The following is an 18,056-nucleotide window of genomic DNA, read 5'->3' on the forward strand; positions in this document are numbered from 1 at the left end:
CTGAAAGTCAGAGGAACTGCGTTCTAATCCTGGCTCTGCCAATTGCTTGGTGGGCGACCTTGGGCAAGTCGTTTAACTTCTCCGGGCCTCAGTTTCCTCAACTCTAAAATGGGGTTACGATTCCTGTTCTCCCTCCTACTTTAGACTATGAGCCCCTTGTGAGACTGAGACTGTGTGTGTTTATCCCATGTGTCTGATTTGGAGAAGTGCTGGAGACGCAAAGTAAGAAGGGCTTGTTAGTGGAAGTGTTTTGGTCTTAGCTTTTTTTCCCATACCCAGGTCCTTTTAATTTGATATTGGCTCTCTTGGATTGGAGGGGCATAATATAGTTTCATTCCGGCTGATGGAAAGGGCCTTGGACAAGGGTCTTGGACTGTAAGCTTGTTGCGGGCAAGGAATGTATCTGTTTATTGTCATATTGTACTCTCCCAAGCGCTTAGTACAGTGCTTTGCACACAGAAAGCTCTCAATAAATACGATTGAATGACTGAATCTAATTGACTTGTACCTACCCCAGCACTTTGAACAGTAAGAGTTTAACAAGTATTTAAAAAAAACACCCAAAAAACTAGAAATTAATTGATTGCTTGACTTGGGCAGATCTTTAGACTGCTGGGCAGGGCAACCCTCACCTCAGCTCCTGGGCTTTTATTGCTGATCCACTATCCCAGAAGAGTTGGAATTCTGGTTCAGGATGTAAAGGTTGAATGGGACTTTATTGCTAATGCAGAACCCACAAAGGCAGGGTACATAGGTAATCCATTAAGGGCACTTTTAAAAGTCATTAAGTTCCTGTAGTCAGGGCACTGAGAAACAGGGCTGCTAGAATGTTAGGTGAAGAAGGCTCTGAGTGAGATCCTGCCACTTGCTTGTGGTCATCACTCTCGGCTGTGGAATTTTTTTTTCAATTTTTTATGGTATTTAAGTGCTTTCTATGAGCCAGTCACCGTACTAAGTACTGGAGTCTCGTCTTATGCCATCCAGTCATTTTCTACCCGTAGCGACTTCATGGACGCCTCTCTCCCAGAATGCCCCACCTCCACCTGCATCAAGTTTTCTTGGTCAAAATTTCAAAGTGGTTTATTCATTCAGTTCATTCAATAGTATTTATTGAGCGCTTACTATGTGCAGAGCACTGTACTAAGTGCTTGGAATGTACAATTCGGCAAGAGAGACAATCCCTGCCCAGTAATGGGCTTACAGCCTAAACGGGGGAGACAGACAGCAAAGCCAAGCAGAACACAACAGGACAAGTAGTCTGCGACTACTTGTTTACCGTCGCCTCCTTCCGCGCAGTCAACTTGAGTCTCCACCCTCGACTCTCTCCCAGGCTGCTGCTGCCCAGCACGGGTGAGTTATGACTTGTAGCAGATGGTCTTCCACTCGCTAGCCACTGGTAAGCTAGGAATGGAATGGATAGGCCTCTGCTTGACTCTCCCTCCCATAATCGAGACTGGTAGAGGACTGGAAACTCTCCAGGTGCGACACTGAAAGGGAAAGAACCGGAGTAGATACACGAGAAATAATCAAGTTGAACACAGTCCTTGGCCCACATGAGTGCTCACAGCCTTAATCCCCACTTTACAGATGAAGTAACTGAGGGACAGAGAAGTAAAGTGACTCGACCAAGGTCACACAACCAACACGCGGCAGAGCTGGGATTAGAGCCCAGGTCCCCTGGCTCATTCATTCAGTCGTACTGCGTCCTTACTGTATGCAGAATACTGTACTAAGGGCTTGGGAGAGTACAGTTATAACATTAAACAGACACGTTCCCTGTCCATAATGAGTTTAGAGGAGAAGACGGACACTAATAGAAATAAATGACAGATATGGACATAAGTACTGTGGGGCTGGGAGTGGGGAATGAATAAAGAGAGCAAGTCAGGGTGATGCAGAATGGAGTGGAGGAAGAGGAAAGGAGGATTTAGTCAGGGAAGGCCTCTTGGAGGTGATGTACCTTCAGTAACTGGGCTCTTTCCACTAGGCCACACTGCTTCTATCCGTAAAATAATAGTTCTTAGGGTATAATAGTTCTTAGGGTAACCTCAGAGCTACCCTAAAGGTTTAAGAGGGTCGTGATTTCCTCGGAAATAGTTGAGAGAATCTAGCTTAGTCGTCCCCAGAAATCATATAGTTTGGGGGTTTCTCACCCAGTTTCCATTCTGAGACCCTGTTAGAAAAGAGGCGCAGCCAGAGAGGGTTGTAAAAATTCCATGTTCCTGGAAATTAGAACTCACGCTTTCGTTTTGGGTGCAGCCTACCCGTGTTCCTTCTTCACTCCTTCTCTCCATTTTTGGCTCAGTCCCCCGCTTTCTGGCAGGGAGAGTAAAAGTCTCCATCTCCTTGCTCTTTCTCTGGGAGCAGTGGGGCCGAATGGAAGGAGCCCAGGTCTGGCAGTTAGGACCGGGGTTCTAATCCTGGCTCTGCCGCTTGCCCGCTGTGTGACCTTGGGTAAATGTGACTTTGGAGAAGCAGCATGGCTCAGTGGAAAGAGCCTGGGCTTCGGAGTCAGAGGTCATGAGTTCGACTCCCAGCTCTGCCACTTGTCAGCTGTGTGACTGTGGGCATGTCACTTAACTTCTCTGTGCTTCAGTTCCCTCATCTGTAAAATGGAGATTAAAGGTGTGTGAGCCCCACGTGGGACAACCTGATTACCCTGTTTCTCCCCCAGCGCTTAGAACAGTGCTCGGCACCTATTAAGCGCTTAACAAATAACATTATTAAATCACTTTGCTTCTGCTCCGCAGGTCTCTCTGCAAAATGGGAAGTCTGTCCCTGTTCTGCTTATACTGGGAGTTGCTTTTGGGACTTGATGATCTGGTATCCACTCCAGCGCTTAGTACGGTGCTTGGCACATAGCGCTCAATGAATGCCACAATTATTATTATTCACAAGTCCCGCTTGGAGCCCTTTTTCTCGTGCAGAAGACGACCCGGGATCCTCATGGCCCATCCCGATTTGCCCTCTCCAGTTTCCCCAGCACCACCTCAGTTTTCCTTCTCACCTTTGATCCCCTAACACCCCCAACCCCACCTGCAGTTCTTATTGTTTGCAATCAAGCTGTACTCCATGTAGGGATTAGACTTGAAAGATATTGAGGGGACCTTTTGTCCATCGTGGAAGATGAAAGGAATTCCAGAAATTGGGAAGGAATTGTGTCCTCCAACCAAGTCGTATTGTACTCCCCCAAGTGCTTAACACAGTGCTCTGCACACAGTATGCGTTCAGTAAATTCCATGGATCCATGGATTGGAGGTGAGGGATAAGAAGAAGAGGAGGTTTCTGACCAGAGGGGATATTTTGTTTCCAGTCACTGTTCACAAGCCAGTAGCCATTGATGCCTTTTTTAGACAAAGTTTTTAGGATATAAACTCCTTGTGGACAAGGAACGTATCTACCAACTCTGTTTGTATTGGGCTCTCCCAAGCACCTAGTATGGTTAAGAATAATAATAATGAGTGCTTAGTACGTGCCAGGCACTCTTCTAAGCGCTGGAGTAGCTACAGGGTAATCAGATTGTCCCACGTGGGGCTCACAGTCTTAATCCCCATTTTACAGATGAGGTAACTGAGGCACAGAGAAGTTAAGTGACTTGCCCAAAGTCACACAGCTGATAAGTAGTGGAGTGGGAATTAGAACCCGTGACCTTCAACTCCAAACCCGTACTCTTTCCACTAAGCCATGCTGCTTCTCACATGCTGCTTCTCATGGTTCTCTGCACATAGTAAGCACTCAATAAATACCATTGATTGAGATATATCTATATTTATCTGGGTGTAGATATAGATATAAAAACATACTGCAACTCTGGACTGTTCAAGAGCAGGCTTTTTCAATCTGATTTTTCTTTTCGGTAATCCATTATGGTGATTTAAAAAATGACCACCTCTCGTGTTTTGATTATGAGCCGGCTATAAAAGAAGGTCTAGGGTCAGAAACAAAGTTTACCGATTCTCTTTTTGACATGTGCTGCCTATGAAAATGCCCTCCAGCGTTGTCAAGCCCTCTATTATTTGTACTGTTACGTGGCGTGTGTCTTTTCTGTGGGAAATCCTTTGGCCTCTCTGATGGATCAGTGCTATGGAACTTCAGGTAGGTTGGGGGGATGCACCCCACGAGAGCGCATCACTGAAGGGCAATGTGTTCTACTTCAAGTTCTACAAGGGGAAACATTTAGACCCTTGTTTTTTTCAGCCTGGTCAAGCATTTTGAAAATATATTGTTAGCACAGAGTGTATTTTCATGGGTTTTAGCTGTTTGGGGGATTTGGGAGTGTAAAAGATTCCAGGGTAGTTGTGGGATTTTACAGATATTGAAAGACGTTGCCATTCTTGGGGCCTTTTTCCTCATAAATGTCAAGATCTTTTTAACCGCAAGGGCCCTTTACGTACTCACGGAAGCAGCATGGCCTAGTGGATAGAGCACGGGCATGGGAATCAGAAGGTCATGGGTTCTAATCCCGGCTCCATCACTTGTCTGTTGTGTGACTTTGGGCAAGTCACTTAACTTCAGTGCCTCGGTTCCCTCAGCTGGAAATTGAGGATTAAGAGTGGGAGCCCTGTGTGGGACAGGAACTGTGTTCAACCTGATTATCTTGTATCTATCCCAGGGCTTAGAACAGTGCCTGTCACATAGTAAGCACTTAACAAATACCATAATTATTATTATTACTCTGCCTAGTGCTGTCTTAGTGACCAACCCCTTAACTCTGTCAGTGACCAGCTGGCATCAGGAAGGAAGCTAATAATCCCTAGCTGGCTAATCTCCAGCTTTCTCCTCCTTGTCGTCACTATCAATCAATCAGTGGTAATGACTGTTTACTATGGGCAGAGCACTGTACTAAGCACTTGGGAGAGTTCGCCACAACAGAGTTGGCAGACACGTTCCCCACCCACCGTCACCTCCGCCAGAGTCCAGGAGAGGACCCAGAAGATGTGGTGGCATGGCTGGAAAGGGGGAGAGTCAATCAGTGGTATTTATAGAGTGCTTACTCTGTGCAGAGCACTGTACTAAGCGCTTGGGAAATTTTAGTGTAACAGAGTTGGTAGACCCGTTCCCTGCCCTTAATGAGCTTTCAGGGGCTCAAATGACTGCATGAAAGACCATCAGCACATTTTCCCTAATCTTCAAGAAGCAGGGTGGCCTAGGGGATAGAGCACGTTGGGAGTTAGAAGGATCTGGCTTCTAATCCCGGTTCCTCCACTTATCCGCTTTGTGACCTTGGTCAAATCGCTTCACTTCTCTGTGCCTCAGTTACCTCATCTGTAAAATGGGGATTAAGACTGTGAGCCCTATGTGGGACAGGGACAGTGTCCATCCTGACTAGCTCGGGGCTCAGGATAGTACCTGGCACATAATAAGCGCTTAACAAATACCATTAAGGAAAAATCGAACTTGTCTACGTGTGTTCAAATTTATAGTCCTAGCAATCAATAATATTCATTCACTCATATTTATTGAGCGCTTACTCTGTGCAGAGCACTGTACTAAGCGGGAAAGTACAATTCAGCAACAGAGACAGTCCTTACCTAACAGTGGGCTCACAGTCTAGAAGGGGGGAGACAGAACGAAACAAAACAAGTAGATAGGCATCAATAGCATCAATTTAAGTAAATAGAATTATAGCTATATACACATCATTAATAAAATAAATAGAATAATGAATATGTACTTATGTACACAAGTGCTGTGGGGAGGGGAGTGGAACGGAGGGAGGGAGTTGGGACTATGATGTTTTTAGTGTTCCTAGGCCTACAGTATAAAAATAAAGATCACGGAAAGAGGGTGGAGGCTTTTATAATAATAATGATGGCATTTGTTAAGCGCTTAAGGGAGGGTGGGGGCTTTTATCAAATGACCTGTAGAAAATGTAAAGAGATGGTGCTTATTTAGTGTTATCAGAGATCACAGTCCTTTTTCTTCTCTAAGGCCAAGAATTAAGCAGTTTTGCACCTGAGGTAGTCATCAAGTATGAGGACTTTGCAGGTTTGGTGTCATCCACAAGGGTACTTGCATAACATTGTGAAGCAGCATGACCTAGTGGAAGGAGGATGGGCTTAGGAGTCAGAGTACCTGGGTTCTGACCCCAGGTCTACCATATGTCTGCTGTGTGACCTTGGGTAAGTCACTTCATTTCTCTGGGCCTAGTTTCCTCAGTGGTTGAAATGGGGATTCAATAAATCTCCTCCCTCCTGTACAGACTGTGAACCCCATGCGGGATGGAGACCATGCCCGGCCTGATTAACTTGCATCTACCCCAGCACTTACAACAGCGCTTGACACATACTAGGTGCTTAACAGAGATCATTATTATAGCAAAAAGGCTACATGTAAACACCCAGATAGTGCTTTTTATACCAAGTGGCTCGTTGGTGATTTTTTGTATCAATTTCCAGTCATCGGGGCTTGCGTTCCCAGAGCTCACATTATTACCTGCTTTCATTTCCTTCTACATACACGAAGATGAGCCTGTTTCTGCATAGAACCTTGAACGTTTATTCTACAGGATGTGCAGTAAAATTTAGGTTGGGTAGCCAGTGGGGAAGGTGATCTCAATGAGAGAAAAGTTTTTTCTGGTAACCAACTACCTCCCCAAAAGGAGTACTCTATGAGAATCTTAGTGCTTGTCAAACTTTTTGCATAATTTACCAGCTCCTATTACCACAGGACAGGAAAAAAATAAATCATCTTTATTAATGGCCCTCTGTAAATTGCTCCGGCCCCAGGCAAGTAGGAAACTCAAATTGTGGTGATGAGTAGCGATTGTGGAGTGATCAGTTAGTATCTTGCAAATCCTCCTACCCAGGCCTCATTATTCTTATTAGTAGAAAAGTTTAATTCTAGTAAACAGGCTTTTTTTTAATTAAAAATAATACAGGTGTCTTTGTCACTGTTATCCATTTCCCCTGCCAAGAATAGGAAGAAGTTCAACCTTGGACTTTCTTGCCTGAGAGAACACATGCCTGTTAGAAAACCAGGTCAGGCGAGAGGTGACTGGGAGATATGTTTGCCATTTTTCATCCAGTAAGCCGTTCGAACTGAGTTGTACAGGACATACTACGGGGTTTTGAATCCAAGACTCGTGAGCGCTTAATAAATTCTACAGTTACTATTATTATTGTAATTATTCACCTGCACAAGGGGGATTCAGTCCCTGTTCTTCCTATACAGACTATGAGCCCCGTGTAGGACCTGCGTACTTTATATTTTCCCAGCGCTTAGTACAGTGCTTGGCCCATAGTAAGCGCTTAACAAATGCCATAATTGATTTTAGTTTGTAAGGTGCTGCATGTAGATTCTGGACTTTGGCAAAGAGGCTATCTGTGCTACAATGGGTTGATTTTTGTGTTCTTTGATATAGAAGGTCAAACAGTAATGGTTCTCAGCGTCTATGTTAACCATGCTGGTTAAGCAGTGAAACTTTCTTTTGAGATTGGGAAATAATACCTCAAATAATTCCTTTCTGATGAATAATTATGGTCTTTAAGTGCTTACTAGGTGCCAGGCAATGTACTAAGCGCTGAGGTAGATACAAGGTAGTTGGGTTGGACACAGTCCCTGTCCCACATTGGGCTCACAGTCTTACTCCCCATTTTACAGATGAAGGAACTGAGGCCCAGAGAAGTAAGGTAATAATAATAATAATGGTATTTAAGTGTGTGCCAAACACTGTTCTAAGCACTGGGGTAGATACAAGGTAGTCAGGTTGTCCCACATGAGGCTCCCAGTCTTCATCCCCGTTTTACAGATGAGGCAACAGAGGGCCAGAGAAGTGAAGTGACTTGCCCGAAGTCACACAGCAGACAAGTGGCAGAGCCGGGATTAGAAGTCCTGACTCTCAGGCCCGGACTCTATTCACTAGGGAACACTGCTGCTTTCCAATAAGTGCTATTGATGCTTTGGAATGAGCTACAGAAGCAGGGTGTAGCCGGAAAGTTGGAGTTCCAGTATGCTTCCCGCCCAGTCCTCCTCCGATTACCTAATCAGGACAGCCAGACACCCCACCCCACCCCTTAGTTCTAATTGAAAATGAAATGTCACTGTTAGGGGCACACCCATCCCCCTTCTTTCCTCCTCCCCCCCATGCCCCATCCCAATTTCTGCCTTTCCCTTGGCTCACCCAATCTAACCATTCATTCAGTGGTATTTATTGAGCGCTCACTGTGTGCAAAGCACTGTAACACTCAGCCCTTGGGAGTGTTATTCTATTGTACTCTCCCAAATTCTTAGTACAGTGCTCTGCATGTAGTAAGCTCCCAGTAAATAGCACATGGCTCAGTGGAAAGAGCACGGGTTGGGGAGTCAGAGGTCATGGGTTCAAATCCCAACTCCGCCACTTGTCAGCTGTGTGACTTTGGGCAAGTCACTTCACTTCTCTGTGCCTTAGTTACCTCATCTCTCAAATGGGAATGAAGACTGTGAGCCCCACGTGGGACAACCTGATCACCTTGTATCCTCCCCAGTGCTTAGAACAGTGCTTTGCACATAGTAAGCACTTAACAAATGCCATCATTATTATTATTATTAATAATAAGTGCCATTGATTAAGACTCTCTCAAGCGCTTAATACAGTGCCATGCACACGGTAAGCTCTCAATAAATGCCAGTGGTTGATACTCTCCCAAGCACTTACTACAGTGCTCAGCACACTAAGCGATCAATAAAAGCGATTGGTTGATAAACTGTTACTTACTGATTTCAAAGTGGAAGCTGGGAAGTTTCCTTTACTCAGGAAAGTTGGCATTTAGAGTGTGAAGCTAGCTTTTGGGAATAGAATGTTGCCTGAACTTGGAAAGAAAATGTGCTTTGAAAAATTAAAATCCAGACTAATTATAAGTGTTTCAAATAAATGATTCTAAGTGCTTTCAGATGAAATGCAAATTTAGTTCTCTGAGTTGTCCTTTTTCCTTCTAAAAGCCAAAGAGCTGTGGATGGATGTACTTGGTGCCTGTTGATTTTTTGAAATATCTCGTAGCCCCTAGTATGGAACTTGGTAGCCCTAAGAATGGAAGCAGTGTGGCTTAGTGGACAGAGTACGGGCCTGGGAGTCAGAAGGACCTGGGTTCTAATCCCAGCTCTGCTGTTTGTATGCTGTGTGACTTCAGGCAAATCACTTCACTTCTCTGTGCCTCCGTTACCTCATCTGTCATATGAGGATTGTGAGCCCCATGTAGGAGAGGGACTGTGTCCAACCTGATTATCTTGTATCTACCCCAAGTGCTCAGAACGGAGCCTGGCAGGTAGTAAATACCATAGTAAATAGTGAAAAAAAACCACCAAAAAAACCCACCTGAGTTTGAGCTCAGCTGAAGGGCTGCACTGGTGGCCCCACGTATATGTTTCCGTCCATCTGTCTCCCCCGATTAGACTGTAAGCCCGTCGATGGCAGGGATTATCTCTTTCTGTTGCCCAATTGTACATTCCAAGCACTTAGTACAGTGCTCTGCACATAGTAAGCGCTCAATAAATGCTATTGAATTGAATGAATGAATGGTATTTCTAATTCCTCTGATGATCATTGGTAATGTCAGTTGGTAAACTATCGCGATCTTAGTTTAGAAAGTTCTTGCCTTTTAAGGAGGGAAACGTTTGATTTCATGATTCTCACCTGGAACTAGGTGGGATGGGGACATGCTGAAAATCTTCATTTAGCTAATTTATTCACTTCTCTTTGCCCTATCGGTTGGTTTCTCATTAATCCTACCGATCTCCTGGAACCCAGCACTGCGGTGGAATAACACTGTAGTGTAATAACCTTGGCATTATCCTCTACTCACCTCTCTTTCGACCCACATATCCAGTCTGCTACCGAATCCTGTCGGTTCTACCTTCAAAACATCTCTAGAATCTGCCCCTTTCCTTCCCTTCCAAACTGCTTCCACATTAATCTAAGCACTTATCCTATCCCGCCTTGATTACTGTATCAATCTCCTCGCTGACCTTCCTGCTTCCTGTCTCTACCCACTCCAGTCCATACTTCACTCTGCTGCTTGGATCATTTTTCTTTAAAAAAAAAAAAAAATCCAGTCCAAGTCTCTCTACTCCTTAAAAACCTCCAGTGATTGCCGATCCATCAAGGCATTGAAAAGAAACTCCTTTCCATCGACTTTAAGGAACTCAATCAGCTCTCCCCTACAATGGTCTCCTACTACAGTCCAGTCCACACATTTCACTCCTCTCACACCAACCTACTTACTGTAATAATAAGAAGAAGTTTGGTACTCGTTAAGTGCTTACTTTGTGCCAAGCACTGTTCTAAGTACTCGGGTAGATACAAGTTCATCAGGTTGGACACAGTCCCCGTCCACACGGGGCATCCAGTCGAAGTAGACAGGAGTAGGATTAATCCCCATTATACAGCTGAGCAGACTGAGGCACAGAGGTATTAAGTGTCTGACCCAAGGTCACGCAGCAGACACGTGGTGGAGCTGGGATTAGAGGCCACATTCTCTGACCCCCAAGCCCGTGTTCTTGCCACTAATAATAATAATGGTAATGGCATTTATTAAGTGCTTACTATGTGCTATGCACTGTTCTAAGCGCTGAGGGGGATACAAGGTAATCAGGTTGTCCCACATGGACCATCCTTCCTCTGGCCTGGAACTCCTTCCCCCTTCGTATACGATAAACCACCAATCTCCCCATTCTCCAAGTCCTAAAATCATATTGCTTCCATGAGGCCTTCCCTCACGTTCCCTATCCACCCTCCTATCTGCACTGAACTTCTCTGTGCCTCACTTACCTCATCTGTAAAATGGGGGTTATTAATCATGATGATGGTATTTGTAAAGCACTTACTATGTGCCAAGCACTGTTCTAAGCGCTGGGGTAGATACAAGGTAATCAGGTTGTCCCATTTGGAGCTCACGGCCTTCATGGCCATTTTACAGATGAGGGAACTGAGGCACAGAGAAGTTAAATGACTTGCCCAAAGTCACACAGCTGACGAGTGGCGGAGCCGGGATTAGCGCCTGTGACCTCTGACTCCCAAGCCCGGACTCTTGCCACTGAGGCTCGCTTACGACTTTGAGCCCCACCTGGGACAAACAGATAGCCTTGTATCTCCCCTAGCGCTTAGAACAGTGCATGGCACATAGTAAGCGCTTAACAAATACCTTCATTACCTCCTGTGCATATGGGTCTGTACCCTTTAAGCACTTGGATATTCACCCCACCCCCATCACTTAGGTATATAACTGTCTGCAATTTATTTTTATGCCTCTCTTCCTCTTTTTAGTCTATCCAAATAGGCAGTGATCATGTCTATCAGCTCTATTGCATTCTCCCAAGTGCTTAGTTGGGGCTCAGTGCTCAATAAATTCCATTTCTTGATTGAAATGGAGGAGAGATGCCGGCATTCTTGGAGCCAGGAAAAATACTTGGTTTCATTTGGAGCTGTGAGAAAATCCCATCGATTATTTATCCACTTTGTCTTTGTTGGAATCATTTGCTTGGAACCCTCTGAATTTGGTGGCCCTAGGTTGTAGGGCCTAGGACAAGGAAAAACTCCTTTATCTCTTGGGAAGGAGGGAATTCCAAAGCCTCTGCAGTGGCAAAGCACTGTGCTGGATGGTGATGGAGCCAGTGCAGTGAGTGAGTTACTGACAATTCCTGCCAGGATGATAATATTTATTATGATGATGGTGTTTAAGAGCTTACTAAGTTCCAGACAGTGTACTAAACGCTGGGGTGGATACAAGCAAATCAGATTCGGCTCTGTCCCCGTCCCACGTGGGGCTCACAGTCTCCATCCCCTTTTTCCAGATGGGGTAACTGAGGCCCAGAGAAGTGAAGCAACTTGGCCAAGGTCACACAGCAGACAAGTGGTGGAGCCGGGATGAGGACCCAGGACCTTCTGGTTCCCAGGCTTGGGTTCTCTCCATTCCGCCATGCAGGATCCTTGGGAGGAATGTGAAGATTTCCTAAGTTTATGTGTCCGCCCCCCACAGCCTTCCGTGATGCTTTGGTTTGAGTCCTTAGTCTGTTTATGGTTATTTTGTACTTTCCCAAGCCCAGTGCTTTGCTCCTAGTAAGCACTGGATAAATACGATTGAATGAAGAGTACCAAATCAGACCTCACCACTGTCCTATGACCTTCATGAGTATGGTTCCAACCTGGCTAGAGGATACTCAGCTGTTGTGTAATTGTATAGACTGTAAGCTCGTGTTGTTTAGTTGTATAGACTGTAAGCTCATTGCGGGCAGGGAACGTATCTGTTAACTCTGTCGTATTGTACCCTCCCAAGCGCTTAGTACCGTGCTCTGCACCAAGGCAGCGCTCAGTAAATACCTCTGCGCGATTGGCTGAAGGAAGCTTGCTCGGCTTGGACCTAATATGGAGTTCTTTGTTCCCTGCCCACTACTCTTTTCTTCCGACAAAATAATGTCACCGCTTTGCAAAGTGAAGTTCGGCAAGGGCGATTGTCAGTTTATGCTGGGCTGGTAGGAACGAATGGAGGCTTTTATTCATTTTAATACCGGTTCATCTCCTGCGGGCAGGAAGAGTGACCTTGTCATTCATTGGCCTCCTGGCTGTTTTCCCCTTCATCCATCTCTATCGAATCACCTCCCTCCACAAATTAGACCGTCCTCTCCAGCGATTCCAGGAGGCTTCTTTTAGAGTGTGAGGCTCTTTTAGGTTGGCTGGTTGAGGAAGTGGAGAGGAAAATGGATCTAATTTCCCCTCATCCCCATCACAAATCGAGGAAGGCCCCTCCCCCCCACCCCCTGCCAAGAGAGTGAGAGAGGCGAACCTGTTAGACCAGGCTGTGGCTCAGTATTTGCGAGAGTGCGCTAAATCGTATCCCTTGAGTTTCCCATTTCCTTTATTTTTTTAAAATGGCATTTATTAAGTGTTCACTGTATGCCAGGCACTGTCCTAAGCACTGGGGTAGATACAAGATAATCGGGTTGGACACAGTCCCTGTCCCCCAGGGGGCTCACAGTCTTAATTCCCATTTTCCAGATGAGGGAACTGAGGCCCAGAGAAGTTAAGGGATTTACCCAAGGTCACATAGCAGACAAGTGGCGGAGTCAGGATTAGAATCCGGGTCCTTCTGGCTTCCAAACCTTTGCTCTAACCATTAGGCCATGCTTCTTCTGTAGCAGCTTTGAAACCATCAAGTTGAGAAAAGTTGAGGTGAAACCTGGAGAGGCGGAGATGCCAGGGCCTTAGCCAGGGTAGAACGATGCTGTTCTCTCCCCTGTAACTCCCACCCTCTCTCCCCCGCTACTTTTCTATCCTCCCAGTAAGGTGCCGCAAATCTTCTGATGGTTTCCTTAGGTTTTCTCATCTCTGTGTTTGTCTCTTTCTTCTCTCTCCTCTTTCTTCTCTCTCTCTCCCTTCTCCCTTCCACCTTGGAGTCCTTAAGGGGCTGAGTAGACTGTGGACTCCAAGCTCCCTTTGGGCAGGGCAGGATCACATCCACCAGCAATGGTACAATACAGTGCTTGGCACACAGTAAGCGCTCAGCAGATGCCATCGAGTGATTCAGTACACTACACACAGTAAGCGCTCAAATACCATTCAATACCAGTCCCCCCCCATCCCACTTAGATCTCGAGCCATACATGGGAGGGACTGGGTCTAACCTGATTAACTCATACGTTTCCCAGTGCTTATTACAGTCCTTGGCTTATAGTAAACACTTGGCAAATATCATCATCATCATCATCGCTGATGGAGTGATTCATTTGATAATCCTTTGTGGTACCTCTTCAGGCTCATTTTCTTCCTCCACTTAATGACACGCCCGCCTCTCCCTTTACCTGAAATCCATTGTCCCTCAGGGTGTCTCCTTCTGGTCACCTTGCAGCCTCTCTCATGGCGCCCTCCCCCCGCCCTTGACCGTCCCTCTCTCGTATTCCTTCTGTCGCTCTCCTCATCCCCGTGTCTCTCTCTGTCCTTTTCTCTCGCAGCTGTTCCGCTCTCCTCCCTTTTCCATCTCTTAGTTGGTCCTCGGCAGCTAAAAGGAAGGGTGGGGGAGAGGTCGGTGTTGAGGACTTACTCCACGCCGAGCACTTCTCTCCCTCAGCCGGGGCCTGACGGGAAAGAGGTTGCTCAGGCGCTGCCGTCTCTTGGGTCAAGGGGAAGTAGGAGCGGCCTGGTTCAGTCTGAAACCCTGAAGGGTAAATACTTAATGGACTCAACTTCTGCTTTCGTTCTACCACGGGTCTTCGCCTGCTCACCATGGAGGAGGGGGATGGCAGGTTTTGTGCCCTCCTGCGGGGTCAGCTGGCCTACGAGAGCCCCTGTGGGCCAGCCATCCTCAGTCTGTAGCGTCACAATAATTCACAGCGTTTCAATCCCAATCAATAATCCCCTTTTCCTGTGTTCATTTTGGTAGAAAGCTGTTTTAGCTTTCTCTTCCTTCTTAGTCTTGATATCTCCGGTCCAGCGGCCATGGCGATCAGCTGTGGGTGGCCAGGGGACCCCAAGCACAACAATCACTTGCGTAATGATGATGATGATGGTACTTGTTAAGCGTTTACTATGTGCCAAGCACTGTTCTAAGCACTGGGGTAGATACAAGCCAATCAGATTGGACAGAGTTCCCATCCCACATGGGGCTTACACTCTTATCCCCATTTTACAGATGAGGGAACAGGCCCAGTGAAGTGACTTGCCCAAGGTCACACAGCAGACATGTGGCCGACTTGGAAACCCAGGTCCTTCTGATTCCAGGCCCGTGCTCTATCCACTAAACTCTGCTGCTTCCTAGTGTACTTGTGACCTCACACGAAAGAGAGAGTTGGGTAATCCTTGGTGTTACCAGCGAACCCAGCAAGAGTGGGCGGTGAGGTGTTGGGTTGAGACATCAAACTGACCGAAAGGGCTCCCCTCGCCCCCCAGAAAGTCAAAAGTCCACTAATTCTCTTTGATTGTTCTTGGGAGAATACATGTTCCCTGCCTGTAACAAGCTTACGGTCTAGAGAGTAGATTTACACGGTACAGTCTAGGTGCAAATCACTTGGGGAGTTGGGAGGGAAGGGAAGCTATTTGATAATAATAATAATTATGGTATTTGTTAAGCATTTACTATGTGCCAGGCACTGTACTGTACAAACAAATAGGGTTGGACACAGTCCGTTATCCCATGAGGGGCTCACAGTCTTCATCCCCATTTTATAGATGAGCTAACTGAGGCACAGAGAAGTCGTGACTTGGCCCAAGGTCACCCAGCAGACACACTGAGTTGAAGAACCCAGGTCCTCTGACTCCCAGACCCGTGGTCTATCCATTAGGCCACACTGTTCCTCTGCCTCATAGTTAGGTCGAGAAAGGCACCTCATTGTCCCATGAAGCGACCTGTTGTTATTGTTAGAGTCTGAGCATCAGGAGGGCTAGGCCATTGGTGTGACCTAGCGTGATACTTCTGGTGGTGTTAGAGCCTAAGTGGAGCAGCGTGGCTTAGTGGAAAGCGAGGGGACTGGGTGTCCCAGAGACCTCGGTTCAAATCCCAGCTCCCGCACTTGCCTTCTGTGTGACCTGGGCCAAATCTGGGAAATTGGAAAAGCGGTGTGGTTTAATGGTTAGAGCACGGGCCTGGGAGTCAGAAGGTCATGAGTTTTAATCCTGGCTCTGCCACTTGTCAGCTCTGTGACCTTGGGTAAGTCACTTAACTTCTCGGTGCCTCAGTTACCTCATCTGTAAAATGGGGATGAAGACTGTGAGCCCTACGTGGGGCAACCTGATTCCCTTGTATCCCAGTGCTTAGAACAGTGCTTTGCACATAGTAAGCGCTTAACAAATACCAACAATATTATTATTATTCTTCTTAATCCGGGCTCTGCCACATGTCTTCTGTGTGTCCTTGGGCAAGTCACTTCACTTTTCTGGGCCTCAGTTCCCTCATCTGTAAAATGGGGATTAAGGGTGTGAGCCCCATGTGGAACAGGGACTGATTAACTGTAAGCCCGTCAAACGGCAGGGACTGTCTCTATCTGTTGCCGACTTGTTCATCCCAAGCGCTTAGTACAGTGCTCTGCACATAGTAAGCGCTCAATAAATACTATTGAATGAATTAACCTGATTAATTTGTATTTACCTCAATGCTAAGAACTGTGCTTGGCACATAGTAAGCACTTAAAAAGTATCATAATTATCATCATCATTATTATTATTACTTACCTTTCCTGTGCCTTGGATTCCTCCACTATAAATCGGGGCTGAAATACCTGCTCTCCTTCCCTCTTAAACTATGGGAAAGGGATGGTTTTCAAGCTGATTACCCTGTATCTACCTCAGCGGTTTGTACAGTGCTTGGCACATAGCACTGAAGAGGTATCACACTTGTTCTTCCCTCCCATTGTGAGTGTTCATCTTCTGACCGTGAGCACCACCGGTGTAAATAAGAAAGAAAAAGGGAGCGATGGGATGAGGGGACATTTCACTCCGCTCAAGCTGAGGAGAAGTTTGTATTCTGTAGCGAGTAATCCTAGTTGCCTTATTCTCGCTATTTTCTCTTTCCAGGCCAATATGGAAACCCTTTAAATAAGCACATTAGGCATTATGAAGGATTATCGTACGAGGTGGATGTATTACACCAAAAACACCAGCGTGCCAAGCGAGCAGTATCACACGAAGACCAGTTTTTGCGTCTCGATTTTCATGCGCACGGACGGTAAGTGGCTTCCTCCCGTTTTATTTTGTATAATCATCGAAAGCCCTCTTGCGCACGCTTGATGACTTGAGAAACAAAATAACACTGAAAAATAACTTTGGGGTATTGATCAGCGTGGCAGGAAGCAGGTTTATTAAGCGCTTACTCTGCGCAGGGCAAGAAAGCACAGGTGGGACGTAGACACAGCCCCTAGCTTTCGGGGGGCTCGCAATCGAAGATCAGAGTGACTAAGTGAATTTGAATTTTTATGAATGGGAGGGAATTTTCATGAGTTTGGGTCCAGCGGTCTTCGCCTTGGTGACCTGTGGTCCAGAGCACTTTGTAGCATCGGGCTATTTTAGCTCCTCTGGCTACTCTGGGAACAGTCACCCAGCAGCAGTTCACGGGGGCAGATGAGAAGTCCGGTCTTTACCATGTCGATGCTTTGGCATGTCCAGGTGGGAATGTCCTAGAGGTGAGGTGAAATGCGAGATTGGTGGGAGAGGTTGGTGCTAGGGAGGTCTCTGTCACATAGGAGGAGATCAACCAAATAATAGTATGTATTGAGCGCTTATTGTGTCTAGAGAACTGCATGAAGCACACGGGAGCGTGGCCTAGTGGATAGAGCCGGGCCTGGGAGTCAGAACCAAGCACTGGGGTAGATTCAAGGCAGTTCGGTAGGGTTCAAAGTCCCTGTCCCACTTGGGGCTCACAGTCTTCATCCCCATTTTACAGATGAGGTCACTGAGGCCCAAAGAAGTGAAGTGATTTGCCCAAGGTCACACAACAGTGGCGGAGCCAGGATTAGGATCCTTCTGATTCCCAGGCCCGGTCTCTTCCCACTAGGTCACGTTACAAATCCTCTCCCCTTCCTTGAATTCCAACCCCTTTCTTCCACGTTCCATTTTCTAATCCTTTTATCATTCCATTGCCGTCTGGATGCTCTCCAATTTCCCTACATTCCTCTTAAAAGCAAAACTGTATTACTAAATTAAACCCTAACAGATAAACTCCTGGATGCCGGCGTTTGAAAGCTTGGAGGATATTTCAGTTACCAGCCAGATTTGAGGCATACGGTTAGCCCAGAACCGCCCTTGAGTTCCAGAGACCTTTGAGCACAGAGCCCTCAAATCTGCTCTTCTCCCTAACTAGAGACAGGCCTGGGGAAAATGGGAACGGAATTGTCAGAAGGGAGGATTTAAATTTAGAAGAAGGTGATTAGATGATGGAACAGACTAAGGATGATTCAGGGGTAAAGTAGCCCAGAGGCAGGGGGCTGGCTTACTTGACCTGAAGCATCTCGTGCTTGGAAACCTGGCACATGTTCACCGGGAGACTTGGATGGTGTTAACTGGTGGTTGATTTCCTTTTCCTCCTTCTACTGCGATGTTGGCAGTGGGTTTAATAATAATAATAGTAACGGTATTTGTTAATGCTTACTAGATGCCTAGC

General features: G+C 46.3%; 1 protein-coding gene and 1 non-coding gene across 2 annotated transcripts in view; one reads left to right on the top strand and one right to left on the bottom strand.

Moving 5' to 3' along the window:
- The window catches only part of ADAM10 (ADAM metallopeptidase domain 10), a 122,396-nt gene that overhangs the window by 16,627 nt on the left and 87,713 nt on the right, over positions 1-18,056 (top strand). The window contains exon 2 of the mRNA XM_029070428.2: positions 16,475-16,625. Within this exon, the coding sequence (XP_028926261.1) occupies positions 16,475-16,625 (151 nt within the window). The remainder of the gene's footprint in view (positions 1-16,474; positions 16,626-18,056) is intronic.
- On the bottom strand, positions 1,361-1,497 carry LOC114813922. The gene has a single exon (XR_003761666.1). It is a non-coding gene; the product is annotated as a small nucleolar RNA SNORA7 (small nucleolar RNA).

The sequence above is a fragment of the Ornithorhynchus anatinus genome, chromosome 8, assembly GCF_004115215.2.
Source record: "Ornithorhynchus anatinus isolate Pmale09 chromosome 8, mOrnAna1.pri.v4, whole genome shotgun sequence".
Lineage (NCBI taxonomy): Eukaryota > Metazoa > Chordata > Mammalia > Monotremata > Ornithorhynchidae > Ornithorhynchus > Ornithorhynchus anatinus.